Source organism: Lepidothrix coronata, unplaced genomic scaffold, assembly GCF_001604755.1.
Source record: "Lepidothrix coronata isolate B3197 unplaced genomic scaffold, Lepidothrix_coronata-1.0 Scaffold71, whole genome shotgun sequence".
NCBI classification, from domain to species: Eukaryota; Metazoa; Chordata; class Aves; order Passeriformes; family Pipridae; genus Lepidothrix; species Lepidothrix coronata.
In genome coordinates this window covers 2578010-2597282 of record NW_016690251.1, presented here as the reverse complement: position 1 = coordinate 2597282, position 19273 = coordinate 2578010, and the positions used below count along the sequence as shown (strand labels likewise).

Here is a 19273-nt window from a genome sequence, read left to right as displayed (position 1 = left end):
GTTTTGCAAAATATAGCGAAATCATGATCTGAACCATGGCAACAGTGTAAAGTCAGAAAAAGGAAAGATACCAAAGTTAATAGGTAATCAGCTTATTACAGTGTTTTATGTCTTGCTCAACATAATTTTCTACTTCAGATTTGGGTGACGGTTGCCAGAAAAACTTCCGTGTGCTCACAGTAGTACTGAAGCAAACTGGGCCTGAAGAAAGGAGGCAGAACAAGGTGCTAGACCTCCTTCTAGGAGTTTCCCAAAAGAGATTTAGCTCACTGGTGTTGGACATCTGCTCTCCGAGCATCCTGCTATTGCTTCACATCCCCTGAGTGCTCTTGATACCTCACCCTGCCTGCACCTCTGGTCTTCTGCCTGTGATTGGAACCAATGTGAAAGCTCTGGCTCCATTCCCCTCACTGTAGGATGTGACAGCACAGGCCAGATGTCCAGCAAAACCAAGAGGTAGAGCTGCACATCAGCTGTTTCCTGGTGATTCACAGACAATAAATTTCGCTGCACTTCTGTAAGAAGCAGTGAGTGGTAGTGGACCAGCACTTTTAAATGGTTCCAAAATACCGTTTTCCTCTCCATTACTATTTTTCTGACATTAGACTACACCTGAGTATGGGTTCATTTGTTCTTTCCCTTCCAACAGTACCACAGATCCATCAGCAACTTACTTCTCCCTTGCCCTTTACTTCCTAAATCAAGAATGAATAGGAAGAATTTGCTGACACCACTTTAGGTGTGCTGCCAACACATCCAAAATGGATTGGTTATATTGTCTAAAAAACACCAGTAGCTGACAAGCCCTGCAGAGAGATTATATACATGGGAGGACTGTGAGCAAGACGAGAGAAACACACTGCTATTGATAAGCTAAAATCAGTGTTTGTTCCCCAGCACTCCCAGTATCAAAACAGCCAATTGCAATGTTGTGCCTTCCTGGTGCCTGACCTTCTTGGCTAGACTGTTGTGCATCTATCAGCCTGTGAGCTTCCCACTCCATGGATCAGACACTGAGAAGGGGGAGGGGAAGTGAAGGGCAGAAGAAGGCAAGAGGGCAAATAAATACCTATATTATTTCTTTTTTTCTGATTTTATACATAGTCTAGGGAAAAGGACCCAGCAGGGGGCAAATGGTATCTGAACGCTGCTGTGCTAAGGTGACAGCTTTATGGGGAGGCAGTTCTGGGTCGGAAGCCTGATTCCTCCTACCTTTGGTTCAAGAACTGTTACACAGGGGAAAAAAAGACATTTTCAGGGTAAAACTGTGGTAGAGTGGTAGAGAGCAGACCTGAAACCTTCCTTCACCCTGTGACTGTGTGACATGGTTATATAGCTAAGAAATATGGACCATCTCATATAAAGTAAGGGCAGAAGAGGAAGGTAGAATGAATCCTGCTTTCTGCAGACTGCAATCCACAGAGGGGACACCACCCCAGTCCCACTGGCAGAGCAGGCATGGGGGCTCTGTACTGCACTGCAAAACCTGAGCTGTAACATTCCTCCCCCCATCATCTGTGCTGTTTCTCCTCCTTCCTTTCCCCTCTGACACCTGACTGTAGCCACTGCAGCTTGCTTTCGCCCTCCCTCCCGTCCTCTGCTCTCCTGTCCCCTCATTTCCCAAAACCTTCTCTGGCACACGCCTTTTGTGGCCCGGGGAGGAGAGAGACGGGAGCAGGGGAGGGCAGATTACCTGAGTGGGACCAGGAACCAAGCAGAGTTCAACCTCAGAAACATGAGTTAGTGGGTCAGGACACTGCCCCAGGGTGGATGGGACTGGGGAAGATGGTTACATGTCATGTGCTCATGGCTTTCCCTTGGCTGCTCTGGTAGAGCACTGTAGCCCAAGCTGAAGGAAATTCTGCAGCTAACAGGATAAAATCAACCTCTATTTTCACAGGCAGAACTCAGCCCTGAGGGTACACAAACAATGTTTCCCTAAGTGGCATCTGATATTGCCCCTTGCATTACGCTCCTGATAGTGAGAGAAGAGCAAGGCCTCTCTGACCATCCAACAGTTCATGGTGTACAAGACAAACTGTGAATAACCCCTGAAGGCAGGAGGAGAGACAGGACAGAATGTGATACACAGGTTATAAACCATTGCTGAGATCCCAGCTAGATAGCAGGCAGGGGTCTCCAGCTGAGCCTGTTCATCCAGTTAAACACGTGCATGCACCCAGCTGCAGGTGACATCAGGGCAGCAGGTGACCTCAGCCTGAGCATGGGCAGCATAAAAACCTCCCTGCACCTCCCCACAGAGCTGGGGGGAGACTTGCTTTTCATACTTACCCCTTAGCCAGGGGTTGGTTGCTATGACTGCCACCCTGCCAGTGCAGTCACACAGATTAAATATGCTCGTCTCAGACACAGACACATTTCTCTGAGATGAAACAGCATCCCAAACTCTTATTAACCTGTGCCCTACTTCAGAAGTAAATCTAATTTGTGGGTTCATAGTTAGCTGGTGTTGGTTTGTCCCTGTGTCTACTCTGACTTTGCTGGGTACATTTAGGCAGTGCCATATGTGGCAGAGCCTCTTATGTATTGTGGCCTGTGAGCATTATTCCTGACAACAGAATAAGGAATTGGGGTGGTTGGAGCTTTTTGTTTCACTGAGAAAGAGAAAAGTAAAAGCACAAATGTTAAAAATATCCCTGCAAAATCAATTTTTGTACTCAACAGAGAATTAAGTGCTGCCTGCTAAATGAAGTTTGTCATCTGGGATATTCCTGCACATCTGGTCACCTTCCATAGAGTGCCTTGAGAGTTGTGCTGTACAGAGAGGAGAGAGTCTCAAAGGATTCACTGGATTTCTGATGGCAAACATCAAACAAAATGGGTATTGTTTCACAAGTGCACAAAGTAATAGAGAAAGGGAAGTGGAAACTTTGGCGATGGCCACCACAGAAGCAGCAAGTACAGCAAGGTATGTGGTAGATTCATCTGTAGATTATGTTACCTAACAAGCAAGGAGAGAAAGCAAAGGAAACACAAACCCTTGGTAACCAATGTTCAGCATTGCCAATTACACCCAGCACAGTTTATTGACTTTTTGTGAGGAACTGAACGTAACTAAAACCACAAAGATGTGAGGAGCATCAGTGACTTCTCTTGGTCTTACTGTGGGGAGAAAAAGGACAAGTCTGCAATTTCAGTTCCTCTGGGGCTTCACCTCTACTCTGTTGCTGTCCAAGGGAAAGGCTCCCATTCACACTGGTTATTTTGATAGTCCCTGGCTGTACTTACACTCCTGGAAGTCAGGATTGTGAACACACAGCATCTAAAGCTTCCCAGCTTGTAAACTGAGTCCTACACACACTTCCCTGCACAGGATGTTTCAGTGATCTTGCAATACACTTGGAGATTGTTCCTCCTGTCCTTTGAGCCTGTTGGAAGATAAACTTTGGTCAGTGTATTATACTATGCCCTTTGTAATGAAATAATGTCAGATAATATGTGTTCAGTGGGGATTTAAATTCCTGAGCTCATTACAAGGAGCTGTTAAGACTTGTAAGGTTTAGCAGTGCCCTGTGTGTGAGTCTGGAATGATGTGCAGTGTTGCAGTCCTGTGCCCTCTGTGATGCTGTGGAATCAGCTGGGGCCTAGGAATAAACCTGGGAACATCAACAACTAAAGTGCCAGCAATACAATCTGATGTTGAGTGAGAATTTGCTATAAGTGGTTGACCAGAAAACCACACTCCTGTATTGCAAATTCTTTCAGCTGTAACAGGTTGTTTGCTCTGAGATCCCAAGCATAGGACAGTCCCTCCATGCCCAGCAGCAAAAAGAGCACGGAAATATTTACTGTTCCCAAAGAATGCTGTGAAATGCGAGCTAACTAACGCTGAAAAAAAGCCTTTGATAAAAGATGCAATGGCAGTGTAAAAAAGCATTGCCACTCACTAATGCCCGTGGAGAACAGAGGCCTGACAGAGGCTGGAGAAGCCCCTGTGCTGCTCCAGGTGCTGCTGCGCTGCCACCCCTGCGCTTCCCAGTTTTAGTGCAAGGTCTCCAGTTCTACCCCCACCAGACACGGAGATAAGTGGTAAAACAAGCAGCAGAGCGGGTTCTCCCCTTCCTCCCTCCACCCGCCGGCCTGTCCGCATTCCCAAGGAACATTCCCGACGTGCGATGTCCCTGCCCTGTCCCTCCCACCACCCCCTGGCCCCGGGGCCTTGGTGGGACAATGGGAACCCCATCGGGGCGTGGGGGTCAGACCCGGGTGGGGGTCGGAATCGCCTGGTCACCGCCTGGCGTGGAGGGAAGGGAACCACCGGGAGAAATAAGGTAACCACCGGAGGAAAGGGAACCACCGGGCCGCGCTGGGGGGTACCGGGCCCAGAGGGACGGAGGGATGGAGGAAGGGATGGAGGAAGACATGGAGAAACGGATGGATCCCGGGAGGGATGGAAGGATGGAGCCCGCCACGGGACCAGGGATGCGCCCCGGACTCTGCCCCGGGATAACTCTCGGGCGCGGCCCCGCGAGGCCCCGCCCCCCGCGCGCGAAGGCCCCGCCCCCGCCCCTCCCGCGCGCTGACTCGCCCGAGCTGCCACGTCTGCCCGCTGACGTCACCCCGGCCGGCGCCCTGCGGCCAATCAGTGGCACCACCCGCCGCGCCAAGCCGACGGGGCCTAGGGAAGAAAGGCCGGCCGGTGCGCATGCGCCGCCGCCGCCGCGGGGGCAGCCGGGAGAGTGAGTCCACAAGGGGTGGTTTCTGCGGGCCGGCGGCGGCGGCTCGGACTCGGTTTCCCGTGGCGCCCCGCGACCGCCCCCCGGCCATGTAAGCGCTGCTCGGCGAGCGGCCGCCCCGTTTCCTGGTCGGGCTCCGGCGGCCATTTTGGGCTGAGGCGCAGCGCGGAGGCCGCGGAGCGGGCGCGGGCGGACGAGCCGAGCCGAGCGCCGGGCGATCGCGGCTCCCTCGGACCAGCGCACCGCGGAGCGCCTGCCCTCGGCGGCGGGAGGTGCCGCCGCACCGCCCCCCCTCTCACAGCGCGCTCGCCGTCCCTCGGGCCGCGGGCCCCACGGACATGTCCAGCATGAACCCCGAATAGTGAGTGCGGGGCGCGGAGGCCCCGGGGCCGCGCTGGGGGCGCCGCGCGGCGCGGGGGGGGCCGGGCCGAGCCCGTGGTTCCGATGGCTCGATCCCCCCCCTCCCGGTGTCCGCGGGGCCGCGCCCGGGGCCGGGCGGCGGGAGAGGAGAAGGGGGGGCGGCCCAAGGGTGGGACCGGGGGGGCCGTGAGGGGTCACTGGTGTCCCCGCTGCGAACCGGCATCGCCGCCCCAGCGCCCCGGGAGCGCCATGGGGCGCAGCCCACGGCGATTTTCCCGGAGCTCGGGAAGCACAGCGGGGCCTTGGATCCAACAAGTGCCCGGGGGGGCACCGGCGCCTGGGGAAAGGCGATGGCCCCGGCCCGCGGCGGATCGGCGGCCAGGGGTCCACCCTTCGCCGGAGCTGCGAGTCATGTGTGTGTCACATGGCTCTTGCAAAACACTTCTTGCCTATGTAGATTTTGCAACGCTGCGACTCGATAATGGAGCGCTCTCGGGGCTCTGACTGGAGCTGGAATAGCACTTGCCTGGCAAGCCTGGGGATGACACAGGGTTTTTTGTTTTTTGGGAGGGTCGTTGTGTGAGTGTGGCCTTTCCCCGCTCGGGAGTCGGGGTGTCTGAGCTCTCTGCTCAGGTGTCTGAGCTCTCTAGTAGCTCCTGAGAGCTGTGTCCTTCCCACCGGGCTGTGGGGGACAATAAACCCTGTTTTGCTCGTGGGTTTTTTTTGAACGAATGAGAGGAGTGACTTGGAGTTAAGTTTAAAAAGCACTTCAGAAATCAGCTGCTGCACTGCCAACCCTTTAACCTTTGGGGTGTGTTTAGGCTTCTGGCTTTGCTGGCACTCCAGTTTGGGGGTGTTGAAGCCACTGTGCCCTCTGATGTTACTCTGGTGGTTCTGGTACTGAAACACACGTGTGGTGTGACGTTGCTGGTCTGGATACCCATGGACTCTGCTCCTGGCAGACACTCTCACAACCTCTGTCCTCACAGCTTTTCCACACAACATAGACTCCTGACTCTCGCATGTCCGTGGATCCTCTGGCTGTTTGCACAAATGTTACCTCTTAAAATCACCTGAGGGGCAAACAAGTGCTCATCAGCTGGTGTGAGGGAGTTGGTGAAACCCAAGGGGTACAGCCAGGAACTCAAGTTACATCTTGGCAAGATTACATCCCAAACTTGCATGTGTAGCTTAGGAAAACACCAGGACAAGTAGCTGGAGGTGGGCAGGGGATGAAAGGCCAGCAATCTGCTGGTGCCTCTGTGGTCCTCAACAGTTAAACTCAAATTTATCTGTGAGGCTCTGAGTTTTAACACCTGCAAAGTGTTAGGCCACTAACCGAAATGGGTCAAAGGGGGCTTTTTCCAGGCGTGTTTTGTTTGGGGTTTTTTTTTGCCTTTCCTGAAGTCTCTCAGCTCTCTAGGATAATGCAGAGAGTCATTCCCTGCAATGAGGCACTGAAAGCTGCTGTGAAGAGGGGGAAAACGTTCTGAGGGAGGCTTGTTCTCAGTGAAGAGCGCTCGTTCCTTGTTCCTCACAGAACGAGCTGTGTTCTTGAAAGTGAAACAAAGAGGAAAAGCTGTAGTTTAAGATTAACTTGTAGTGTTAAATTGCCACTTCCTGATAGGGTTTGGCCTGCAGGATGAGGGGAGGAGATGGGAAGGGTGTGGTAAGATGGACAGAAAATACCTGTCACTGTAAGGGGTGTACTTGGGTCCGTGTTAACCCAGGAATAAGATTTAAGGTATTATGACATTATTCTTTCTAGTTCCCTGTAGCAGATATGTCCGCTTTCCTCTTAGAAGTGCCTTGTAACACATTCTCACTTCCTTATCAGAGCTTCAGATCAGGCTGCGGCCCCAGATCCTCTCTTCTGGGCGTTCCAGAACTCTGTCAGAAGTCAGTGTGATGGTTAAAATCTCTCACTAAAGACCTGTTTCCTTCAATTTTCCTGCTAAAGTTCAGGATTAGAATCTGCTCGTGCGAGGGCTTGAAGGGGGAGGCGTGTGTGGTTCTGAGAGCTTCCTTGGAACTTCAGGGCTGTGGGACAGCCTAGTGGACTATTTGGAGCTGAAGAGGAGTGGATGAGATATTAGTGTTTGGAAGCTAAATTCTGAAAACACCTGCCCAGTGAGCACTGGGATGTATTCCTTCTGTGTTCCTCCCTCCCCGCTGGTGTTTAAATGAGCAAAATGTCAATATTGATTCTGCTGTGACTAGATCATGTCAGGTTCAGCATTTCCTACCCCTTCTTCCACTTGCATGTAGTTGGCTAACTAGCACAAACACTTTGGTGGGTGCACTACCCAAGTCTTACCAGGAATTAATCTTGATCCATGTTCTATAGTGTCTGAATCTTGTTCTAGATACTCTCAAGCAGAGATGAGGAAATTAAGTGGGTTTTGGAGTAAGTCCGGAGTTGTTTTTTTTCATTCTTCAGGAGTGCTAGAGAATACCTGTGAGGGGGTTTCGGTCTTGTGTGATGGTGGTTAGTAGATGACAACTGAGTAGCAGCTCCTAGGCTGCTGGAATCATCTGAAATTGTTTGTGTTCTAACCTTTCTAAACATCAGTCTGCAATGCAAAGTGGCATTATGTCTTCTGGGTTCTGTTTACTTACACAAGCGGTGTGTAATCAAAGTGACAGTCATGCTCCTCTTCAGTAAAATTTCTAGGGTGGTAGAACAAAGACCTGAGATTGAGGCTGCCTGAGTACCTGTTCACTGTAAACTTGCAGCTGACATCAGTGATTAAAGCTGATTCCAGCAGTTCCTTCTTGGAGACAGATGACTACCTGGACTTGTCTGCTTTGGCATAAAACCTTCCTGGCATTTAGAAAATCCCCACGTGCCTCCCTGTATAAACAACAGTATCTTAGAGCCCCACAGGTCCCTTGTTCCACACAGCTTTGACCAGGCCTGTCCTAAAAACTTGATTTCCTGGTTTTCTGCTGAACTGCTGACACAGGACATGCACATAAGAGGAGGAGGATGCTGCACTGCTGAAAACATCCACAGGGCTGGTTTGGAGGTGCCTGGGTTTTTTTTTTCTTTTGCAAGAGGCAGTTAAACTTCACATACTTGTCCTTTATCTCTTGGGCAAGAGGAAGTGACTATATCCCCTTCCTGGTGGAGAGGATTTGAAAGCCTCACTCCTACTGACTGAACCTGCCTTGCCTTATGTGCTCTTCCAGTGGGATTTCTCTGAGGGTCCCAAGTATGACTTGCTTATGTAAATGGTGAGAAATAATTGAATGATTAACCTGAATTCCCACTGTCTCCTAAGTAGTGCAGAGAAGGCTCTCTAAACTGGAGGAGCTCATGAGTTTAAGTGTTCAGGTTTAAGGAGCAAAATTCAGTGGCTTCAGAAATGGTTGTGTGGCTCTTTGGGAGTAAATACCAGAATTAACCGGTGTGTCTTGTTGGACCCATTGCTGCAGTTGAAGCCATTTACACAGATACTCTATTGGTGTAGTTCAGTCTAGAAATATTTAGTTTTATTTGCTTTAAACCATTGCTGTACCCAGGAGCTGTCTCAAGCATCAGGCTGTGTGTAACAGGCTGCACGTTTGGTTCTCAAACCCCTATGTGGGCACCTGCTGTGTTTTAAAAGGTACAGCTTCCAAACTGTATTTGGAAAGGAAGGCACTATATTATTGCAATATGGAGTGTCTTAGAAAATTAAAAACTTAAATTGCAGGGTTCTACTTAAATTATTTCCAAATTGATACAGGTCTAAGCATCAGCCTTGCTTATCTCTGGCAAAAGTAGGTTTTTGTGACACAACACCAGTTTCTATGGTCAGAGACGGAGCTAACCCAGGAAAGGCTGTTTCCAGCCTGTTGCTGGCCCTGGTTTTGGTGGGGGTGAGGCAAATGGCTTAAGGCCACCACGTGAGCCTGTGGTTATCGCTTGCCTCTGAAAATACTGAAGCCCTAAGTGAGGGGAGATCTGAATAGCAAAGATGTCAAACCCAGTATTTAAGGCTTCTGAGTTCCTGTTGTATTTACTTAACAATAGTTCTGTGTGTAAGCTGTTATTCTTGTTTGCTTCTGAGCAGTAACAGATTTAATGGCAGGGTAGGTCTGGTTGGGAGCTGCTCATAGTGCTAAGAGTAACAGAGGAAGACAAGTTACTTGATGTCTGGGGGAACCTGAATTACTCTTGGAAGCAAGGGGAGGCTTTTAGGTGGATCTCAGACTCATAGCTGAAGGAAGACCTATACCAGGAAGGATTACTTTTTTTCCACTAATTTTAGTAAAAACAATGTAGTGCTAATATTCACATGTTGATATTCTTAAGGGGATTATAATGTGCTGCAAGCTGTAATACTTTCAAGTGTATTAGTGCTTGCTTTAAGTAATAATGTAACTTCAGGATTGCTGAAAATTCTGGATATGTAGGAAACTGAAGAACCCAAGCTTCCTGAGGCATCGGGGTGGGGGAGAAGGCACACGTGTAACAGTGGTTCAGGTCTTGCAGCTCTTGTACCTCACCTTGGTCTCCGGGTTACAGAGAGTTTCTGCTACTCTTGGGGAACTAAACAATTAGTGGGGTTAAGAAGTTTTCTGATCAGTGTTTCAGCCATCTTGAATCTGTTGAGATATGTGGGTTGTGATGCAATGTGACTTATGCCCCCTGAACAGTTTCAGTTAATATTGTCATTCTCCTAAAACCATCTTGCCTTGTATTAGTACATGACTTGACAGGTGGAGTGGTGACTTCTGTGACTGTAAGCTGGTAGGTATCCTTTGATTATTCTTTTTTAATACCTTGAGTGCTTTTAGGTTTAGATTGTAAGGTTGAGTTTCTGAGGATCAGCTTATTAGTTGTTACATTTACCACTCCTGACTTCTCTCTAGCCCTGAGAGGAGTGCTTGGAAACTGGAGGTTTCAGGTGGGTGTGTTCCTGCAGCCTGGGGCCAGCCAGGGTGAGAGTCACTTGGGCACTGAAGCAGAGGAGTGGTGAAAAGCTGAGCAGCTGACCATCTGCTTGGCTGTTATCAGCTGGGGATGGATGCAGTTTCCTGGCTGGATTCCTGCCAGCCAGAGTCAGTGGCGATGCTGAAGAATAGTAGGTGGGGGACAGTTGATTTCAGGCATTTACGTAAACTTAATCTTTACTCAGCTTGGTTAAGTGGGCATAAAAGTATGCCTGTTAAACTCTTGTGGTTAAATGAGAAGAGGACTTAAAACTGGCCACTACAGGGCTGGAAAGTTGTAAACTGAGCTAGTGTAGTACTTAAAAAGCAAAATAACTTGTGTTATTTGTGTTGTCTCTGCTGCTTGTTCTCTACTATGAAATTTCCCCGTTAGTCTTGGGACTAACACAGAAACTTATATTTTGCCAACAATGAAATCTTCACTACTCTTAGAAGTCATCTAGGTTGGTCACTGATGACACTGTACTTGTTCTTTAATGTTGGGAAGACTCAACATTAGGCAAGAAAAGAATTGTCAACTCTTCCAGTGTGTCTTGAGAATTACTAATATCACACCTGACGTCCCCCAGAGATGTATCCTCATCTGGCAATAACTTTAGCTGTAATTCCTGAAAGGCAGGTGGAGTATTGGTCTCTGCTAATAAATAGTCTGTAGTGGAAGGTGGATGTTAATTTTGCTTTAACAGGCACTGTAACTATGGCACTTGGTGTTCATAGTTTGTATATTTAAATTGCATGCTGTGCTGTTGCATTCTGTTGAAACTTAAATATGGGTAACTTAAGCTGAGGAAAGAAATGGTTGGCTTTGGGCAGCTATGTTGTAAAGCCTCTGACTCTAAAGATGCAAAGATAATGGCTCTGGTGGGCAGCAGGCTGCCACCTGCATGTTATTTGAGTTACTCACCCAAGCAGTGAGGCTTGCACTTAATTGCAGAGCATGATTTTCATCTGTGCTAGACCACAAAGGGCTGGAGTAGGACTGTGTTAGTCTTGCTGATTGTCCGACTAATATCCCCAGAGTAACTTCCTAGGAAAGCACAGTTCCACATAAAAATGCTGTGTTCAGAGCATCTACTTCACACTTCCCTTACCAAGTAAATTGTAAGTGCCTAAACTGGATAGAGGAGCTTGGAGTTGTAGGTGAATTTCCTAGCAGTGAATTAATTTACCCTTCTCAAACACCATAATACCCTGGCGTAAGGAACTTGGTTCTTGACAGTGTTTTTCATTAAGTGACCTAATTTTTTTTTTTTTCCTTCTGCAGTGACTATTTATTCAAGCTACTTCTGATTGGAGACTCCGGTGTTGGGAAATCTTGCCTTCTACTTAGGTTTGCAGTAAGTGCTCATGCTTGAAAACTTTATGTAAAAAAGCTGCTTAGCAAGAACTCTCCTTTCAAGTAGTTCTGGTAGCGAGGCTGATGTCTGTCAGGTCTGGCATACCAAGGAATAAAGTATAGTATTGCAAAGCCCTCCTATCTTCTGAATTTGTTTCTAGCTGATGTATTTGAGTAAATTGGAAAGAAATAATATCAAGACCGTGTCCAGTTAAGTTTAATTCTAATTTTCCTGTTGCTAGAGAACAAGATATCTTAATTTAACTTCCATCATTACAGTAGTGGTAGAACACTGAAGGTGGAAGGATATACTTGAATTCTGGGGTGTGAGCCTTCAGGCATGAGGGGTACAAATGTGTCAGGGCAAGACCTTGTTCAGTTACTACTTGATAAGAACATTTTCTGCCAGATAAAATTTGATATCTGCATTGAAAAGATCTACCAGTTGTTTAGTCAGAGAAGCAATTGAAATAATAATCTAGGAATAACGAGGCCTTGTGCTTCCTTTAGTGAATGTTAAAATTGCTGATGGGCTGCTCTGGCTGAACTTTGATGCAAGAAGCTCAAGTTTTCCTGTCAACAAGAAAATTTAAAATGGGTTTGACAGCTCTTAGTAGAAAAAGCTGAAGTCCATTGAACTTCTTATCTGTGCCCGTGTCAAAGTGCAGCTTTATGTTGCTGTGGGAAGAGAGGAAAGAAGGGAGAATAAGGGACATTAACTTAGAAACTAAAGTGTGGTGCTACCACAGGGTGATGGCATTGTTCTCGCAGCCTGAACAATTGCTCTGGGCACCTCTGGGAAGAGCCTGTTGTGTCATGTTATTAGTGTGAAAAGGTGGTCTGGGGTGTGCAAATAGTCTCAGTCACAGCTGTCACAGCTGCTGGTGGTGCAGTGTTAGGGGAGGGAGGCACTAAAACCAGTGTGAACAGGAGAAGGATGTCCCCTGCTCTGCTCACAGCATGGAGGCAGTGGATTGGAAGTGACACCACGGCTGGAGCAGTATTCCCAGAGCAGTCTAGCCAGCTTCTCTCACAGATACTGCTGAATTAATCCTGGCCTCATGCAAATAATCCAACTTTTCCTTTTTGATAGCCAGCTTAAGTTTGTGCTCAGTTATCTGGTGTTTCTTCAACTAAGTAGCTCTTTCCTTTGGAAAAATGTGACTTTCCAACTAAGCTGTTTTACCCTGACATAAGGAATTACCACAGCATTCACTTACCTGTGTTCTTGCTGCTGTAGGTTAAATTTCAGGCTTTTCAAACATACCCTTCTGAGTATTGAAATGTTAAGGAAATAAATGTCATGTCATTCTTAAAGGCTTAATATTTCATTCTTACTTGGATGTATTACCCAAGATGTCTTCCATTCACAGCCCAAAGAAATCCCTTGTGTTTGTGATACCTACTGGTTGCATAAAAGCCTTTTGTGGTATATTGTGCATGAAGTTCTCTCCTACAGGTACTTTAGGAATACAAACTTCCTTCATTCTGACAAGCTGACAATCACTAGAAGGTAGCAAAGGCTGATCCAGCCCTTCCTGTGTGCCTTAAGGCCTGCTGGAGACTGCAGCCAGGTCCCTGCAAACTGTTCAACAGTTTTCCTTCCTGTATTGACACAGGCTGCAGAGCAGAGGACTCAGCACAAGTACCTCAGCTGTAACTCTAACCTGCCTTAGCAACCAGCTGCAGCAGCAGAGGATCTGAAATTCATGTGTGGAGTGTGACTGAAGCAAAGCCCCTGACTTGTAGGTGGCTGCTGTGTAACACAGATGAAAAAAACATCAAAGGAAAATAAAAATCTGATGCATTTTATTAACCACAGTGGTTATTCTAAGTAGCTCTTCAGTCTGCCAACTTGAGCAAAGACTGGTTTTTACACTACGAGTCACAAGGACTTAACACTGCAGGATTTCCAGAAAAAAAGCTTTTTTGACTATTTTTTGAAACACAGGTCTGGTTGTTTGTGGTGCGTTTGAAAAGCTTTTGCAGAATTTTTGAAAAGTAGATACTCTGTGGAAATGCATAGTTGCCTCCTGGACTTTGCCATGAGAGATCAGGCTGGTTTTCCAAGGAAATTAAGTACCCTTGTCTGCCTGGTACATAATGAAGTAGGTGGCTGCAGAAGAGGTGCAGCTGGCTTGACTTCTGTTCACTCTCTCTCCTAGGATGACACGTACACAGAAAGTTACATCAGCACGATTGGTGTGGACTTCAAAATCAGAACTATAGAACTAGATGGGAAAACAATCAAGCTTCAGATAGTAAGTAGTATTTCTCAACTCCTGGGTACTTTAAACTGTTTGAGCACAGAATTATATTCATAACTGTTGGCAGTTATCTTTGTACTTTAATCATTAAAATGTAAGTGATAGCTTCCCCGTTACAAGAGGCAAGGCAGTTTTCACACGATTCCAGGACTTCCCATGCCCTGTCCTTAAAGAAGGATGCTTATTATGTTTCCCTGAAAGAGGAGATTCTGTGCTGGAGTGCTCTTTTATCAAAATTGGTGTAGTTCTGCAGTTTTTAGCAAGGATTTGTGTAAGTGCAGGAATACCACAGAGTTGTCCAAGATACCTGAATTCCACAGCAGCTGTTACTAGCAGACTGCACTGTCTAGTGCTGGAAATTGCTTTTGTTGACCTGAGTGGAAAAACTGACACGAAGCCTTGTAACTGGTCTGTCTGCCTTAGCACTGGGCGGTGCTGCTTTTGGCCTTCACTTGGAATAAACAGGGGAAGAGACTTGGCAGTTCTTTAATCTTGAAGCACTCTAAAAGGGTGACTGGTGTAATGAAACCCAATATCTGTGCAAGGTCACACAATCCTTGTCAGCCACTGCTTCCAGCTCAAGCAGAGGCTCTCAGGACTCGACAGCAATGACTCAGGGATTCCATGTTGTGAAGCAGGAGTCCAGCTTACAGCCAGAAGCCTAAGCCTCCAGACTCCAGTGTAACTGTCCTGAGTATAGAGCGGCCCACTAGGAATGCTGTCACTGTTGAATTAGTCTGAGTCTGACTGTTTCTAACATGCAGCCAGCCCTATTCTTGACACGGCTCCAGGGAGCTGTTTGGGCAAGTGCTGTTCCTGTCCTGGGTGGGGGAAGAGGTCAAGCACCTAATATCCTTCCTTAAGTCTCACAGCAGGAGAAGAGAACTGGGTTTGGTTTGAGTTGTTGCCTTTAAATACTTTTGCTGGAGCTCCTGTGCCAAGGACGTGTCAGGGAGTGGTCATGTTGGAGACCTGCAGCTCCGACCTTCTTTCTAACCAAGCCCTGGTTTGTGTTTGTTCTTCTGAGCACTGAACCATGGCTTCTCCATGGGTTAAAACCGCTTCATGTTCTCCTCAGAGAGATCTCCTGGCCACCCTTGGCTGAAACCAAGGAAATGAGCACTTGAGAAAAGTGGCTACCCAGGTGCAATTCTCAGCTAAAATACTTGATCTCCTCAAGTCCTGTTTGATGCACACAGTTTCAGAGCCACTTCTGCAGCTGTGACTTGGATATGGTTGTAGTTGGGTGGCTGATCCTCTGAGCTGTGTTGCTGGAAGCTGCTGTGTGACTCTGGCACAGCCACACTGCGGTGACTGACCCTGTTACTTGTCTTGTAGTGGGACACGGCGGGACAGGAGAGGTTTCGGACTATCACTTCCAGTTACTATAGAGGAGCTCATGGCATCATAGTTGTGTATGATGTTACAGATCAGGTAAGTGTTAAAACCTGTGCCTGGAGAGTTTCTCCAGGCTGATAAGTAAATAAACCCAGGAATTTAACAACTGAGCACGTCTTAAGGAGACAGTGGCACAGTTCTCCAGGCTGCACTGAAGTTTATCAAGCCAAGTGTATACATTCCTATGCAGGGTTTGGGGCTGAACACAGAAATAAAAGGAGCAGTGGGATTTGCGGCTCTAAAACAATTGTACTTTAGGCTTAACCTCAAACTTGCTGAGCAGGTAACTGATTGTTCTGTGTGAATACTTCTCACCCTGCCTTTGGTAGCAGGAAGTCTGAGTTACTGATGGAAGTTGTTGAAAGATTTCTGAATGTACTTGAACTTCGGTCTACAGTAAAAATGGGCATTTGGAACAGAAAATTGTCAGCATGTGTGTAGGACACAACTGAGCCAGTGTTTTCCTTGAAAGGATCTCTGAAGATTACTGGTGCAGTTGTCCTGTTGGAAGGGCACTTGGGAAGTGTAGGGTTTCTTCATTAATAGAAAAAGAACAATTGTGTTCAATTGCTAACTGGAATATTGATCCAGCATTTCTGCAGTCAAAGGTTGTTCCAGCATATCTACAGCAAGGTGGTTTGCACCTGATACCTGGTGCTTTGTAAATTTGTGGGATTCTTCTGGTTTCAGCTGTGTGCTGTGTCTCTGCTACAGGAAGAGGAAGAAGAGTCCCAGATGGTAGAAGCTCTTGAATATTCAAGATACGGAACTGGGAAAATAATAGGGGGGGAGGAGTGCAAGAAGGGCTGATTGTGTAGGGCTTGCAGCAGGAGCTGTGTAGACCATGTGGTGACTGGGCTGTCCTGAGACCATCAGGGATGGCAGCATTAGAGAGTTCTCTCCCGTGGTTGTGAATCACATTGGTCAGGGCACTGCTTCCTGTTCTTTCCTGGTCATTACCAAAGTGCTGAACTTCCCTCTCCCAGGGCCTTGCTTACAGTTCTCTTATCTCACAGGAGTCTTTCAATAATGTAAAGCAGTGGCTGCAGGAGATAGACCGTTATGCCAGTGAAAACGTCAACAAGTTGTTGGTGGGGAACAAATGTGATCTGACCACAAAGAAAGTAGTAGACTATACAACAGCAAAGGTATGTGGATACAAACAGCTGTGTTGGCTTGGTGAGCACCTGCTTTGGTTCATAATGCACAGAGCTGCTAGAGCAGGGAAGTGCTGTGGTACATGGATGTCAGGGTGACACAAATGGGGGCAGTTTAATGACCCCCTGCCCTGCAGGTCAGACTGGAGATGGGGGGTGGGGTGGAATCCAGGAACTTGTGACTTATCCAGCAGTGCACCAGGAAAGGAGGTGAGCTATGAACCTGTGTATGAGCTTACTGTTCACTGTTTCTCAATTTGCAGGAATTTGCAGATTCTCTTGGAATTCCCTTTTTGGAAACCAGTGCAAAGAATGCCACAAATGTAGAACAGTCTTTCATGACCATGGCTGCTGAGATTAAAAAACGAATGGGCCCGGGAGCGACAGCTGGTGGTGCAGAGAAGTCCAATGTTAAAATTCAGAGCACTCCAGTCAAGCAGTCTAGTGGAGGTTGCTGCTAAAACTTGCCTCCCCCCTTTTGTCTCACAACAATGAATTTGCAATCTGAACCCAAGTGAAAAAAAAAAAATTGCCTGAATTGTACTGTATGTAGCTGCACTACAACAGATTCTTACCGTCTCCACAAAGGTCAGAGATTGTAAATGGTCAATACTGACTTTTTTTATTCCCTTGACTCAAGACAGCTAACTTCATTTTCAGAACTGTTTTAAACCTTTGTGTGCTGGTTTATAAACGTGTAATCCTTGTTGCTTTTCCTGATACCAGACTGTTTCCTGTGGTTGGTTAGGATGTATTTTTGTTTTGATGTTTCTATTGGCATGTTTAGATGTCAGGTTTAGTCTTCTGAAGATGAAGTTTAGCCATTTTGTATCAAACAGCACAACAGTGTCTGTCACTTTCCATGCATAAAATTTAGTAAGATATATGTAAGATCTGATTTGCTAGTTCCTTCTTGTAGAATTATAAATGGAGAGATCACACTATCTGATTAATAGTTTCTTCATACTCTGCATATAATTTGTGGCTGCAGAATATTGTAATTTGTTGCACAATATGTAACAAAACTGAAGAAATGTTTAATAAATATTGTACTTATTGGAAGTAATATCAAACTGTATGGTGATAAATATTGTCTTAATTTGTATGGCTAAGGGGGAAATCAGGCTTGCATTGTGCACAAAACATATCTGTGTGTGCAGCCATGGCTCTCAGACCTCCTGATAGACCAGAGACCTTCCCTGCAACTCAAACCAGTGGCTGCGGCCCCAAAGCCTGAGCTGTCGTGGTGCTTAAGGCACGTGTGCTGTACTAGAAACACCCAGCCAATGTTCATGGAGGCATCATGCACTCTGAATGTACAACAGTTCCCTAACTTAGTCTCGGAACTTAATTTATTTCTCAAGGACTCCACTTAGGGGATTCCCGACAGCTTTGCGTAGTAGGGGAGAGAACAGTATTTCCCTAACACGAGTGATTTCAGCGTAACCTGGAGGAGGTATAACTTTCTACCAGTATATTATGTCTTTTCTATATACTGTTAATTCCATCCTCTTTTAATCAATACTCTTCTGACTTAGTGCAACAGCTTAGCTTCTATTCTGTTCTGCAGCGAGGCACCAGGAGGATGACATGGGGGCAGCAGGGCCCCCCACCAGACTGTCGCTCAAAGTAGGCGCTATCTCAAATAATTTGGAACTAACCAGCAGTCAAGAGGTTTTGGATGGTGTGTGATTCTTTGTACAGAGCTAATCAAATCATTAGTGCCTGATGTCTAGCTAAAAGCCACAGGAAAGCTAGCCTATAACACTTCCTATACATGTAAAATTGTTCAGCTTTATCTAAACTCAAATGTTCAGCCTATTCTGTAAATAGTCTCATGTTTGAAAGACCATGTAACATTCCCCTAGTAGTAAATACACCCTGTGATAGTAAAAATATAGCCTAGGTATGTTGTGAGGTATAAACTAAAACTGGTGCAAATATCCTCTGATTTTTTTTTTTTTTGGGGGGGGGTGACTTTGGCTAACAGCTTTCTTCAACATAGTTGCATAAATCAACAGGCAATTGTAATACATAAAGTATTGTCATGGTTAAGTTGAACTCTTCCACTTGAGACCTTCACAATAAAGTGATGTGCTTTCTAGTAGAGATGTGCTTGTTGGTATAATTCATTATAAATGTGAGTGGCTGCTCCTCGAGAGCAGGAGCAGCAGCGAGTGCTGCCCAGATCAGGAAGCGAAGCAGAAGGAGGTTGTGTTGAGGGTAAAACATCTTCCCTTCAGAGAGTGCACAAATGAACTTCTATGTCGAGATGCCTGCTACATACTATCCAAACCAATGTTAATATATACAGTAATAAAAGCATTGCAAAACCAACTTGGGCTACACCAGGTGTTTGGTGGTTATTTGTTCCCCCCTCAGTCATGACTTTGCTGGTGCTGCTGAAGCTTGTGGTTTTCAGGCTGAGGTGTGAGGGCAGAGCAGGCCTAAGAGTCCTGGAAAAGGGCACTGTAGTCTCTTACCTGTGAGCTGAAATACTAAATACTTTTGACATAATGGGTCAAAAAAAAATTGCCTGTGAGGCTTAGGACACAGAAGATGGGAGAGTATCCAAAAACCCTCCAAAAACTCCAATGAATTATTTGTTGTAGGTGCTTCAGTTTACCTGTGCTTTTACCTTCTACTTGTGTTGTGTTCACAGGAATGGGAGAAAGTGATGCTTTCTGCACAAGAAAACCCCGCTCACCATTTAGTGTAAAGGTTAATTAAAGCCGGGTACCAGCATGCTGTAACTTTGTTTGGCCACTTACCTCGTTGTGCTGCTTCAGAGATGCCCTTTCTATTACAGAAAGGGTGTGGAAAACCTGGATGCTGTTCTGTGAGCAGTGGTTAACTGCAGTAGCTGTAAGAGGGGAAACCAGCACAGCACCAACACCGCTACAGCCCACAGCAGGTGACACCAGATTATACAGAACCTGGTTCCCCCCGGCCTGTTTATTATTTTATTGAGATTCGCTATTTTGGCTTGTGTTTATGCATAAGAAAATTGAAAGTTAAATAGGCTCTGCTTCAGCGGGGAGTGGTAAATATAAATAGACCTTCAGTTTGCTCCCAAGAACCAGAAGGAGTTGCTATTTCTTGGCTTCTGGCACCTAT

At 46.7% G+C, this 19273-nt stretch overlaps 1 protein-coding gene across 1 annotated transcript; it reads left to right on the top strand.

The window, feature by feature from the left end:
* Nucleotides 1-4666: 4666 nt before the first annotated feature.
* RAB1A (RAB1A, member RAS oncogene family) lies at nucleotides 4667-18265 on the top strand. Its single transcript, XM_017818844.1, is given in 9 exon segments — nucleotides 4667-4720; nucleotides 4722-4955; nucleotides 4957-4992; nucleotides 4994-5058; nucleotides 11263-11335; nucleotides 13500-13595; nucleotides 14940-15035; nucleotides 16016-16147; nucleotides 16420-18265. Coding segments are annotated over 9 exon segments (984 nt in total). The 3' UTR covers nucleotides 16618-18265.
* The last annotated feature ends 1008 nt before the right edge of the window (nucleotides 18266-19273 follow it).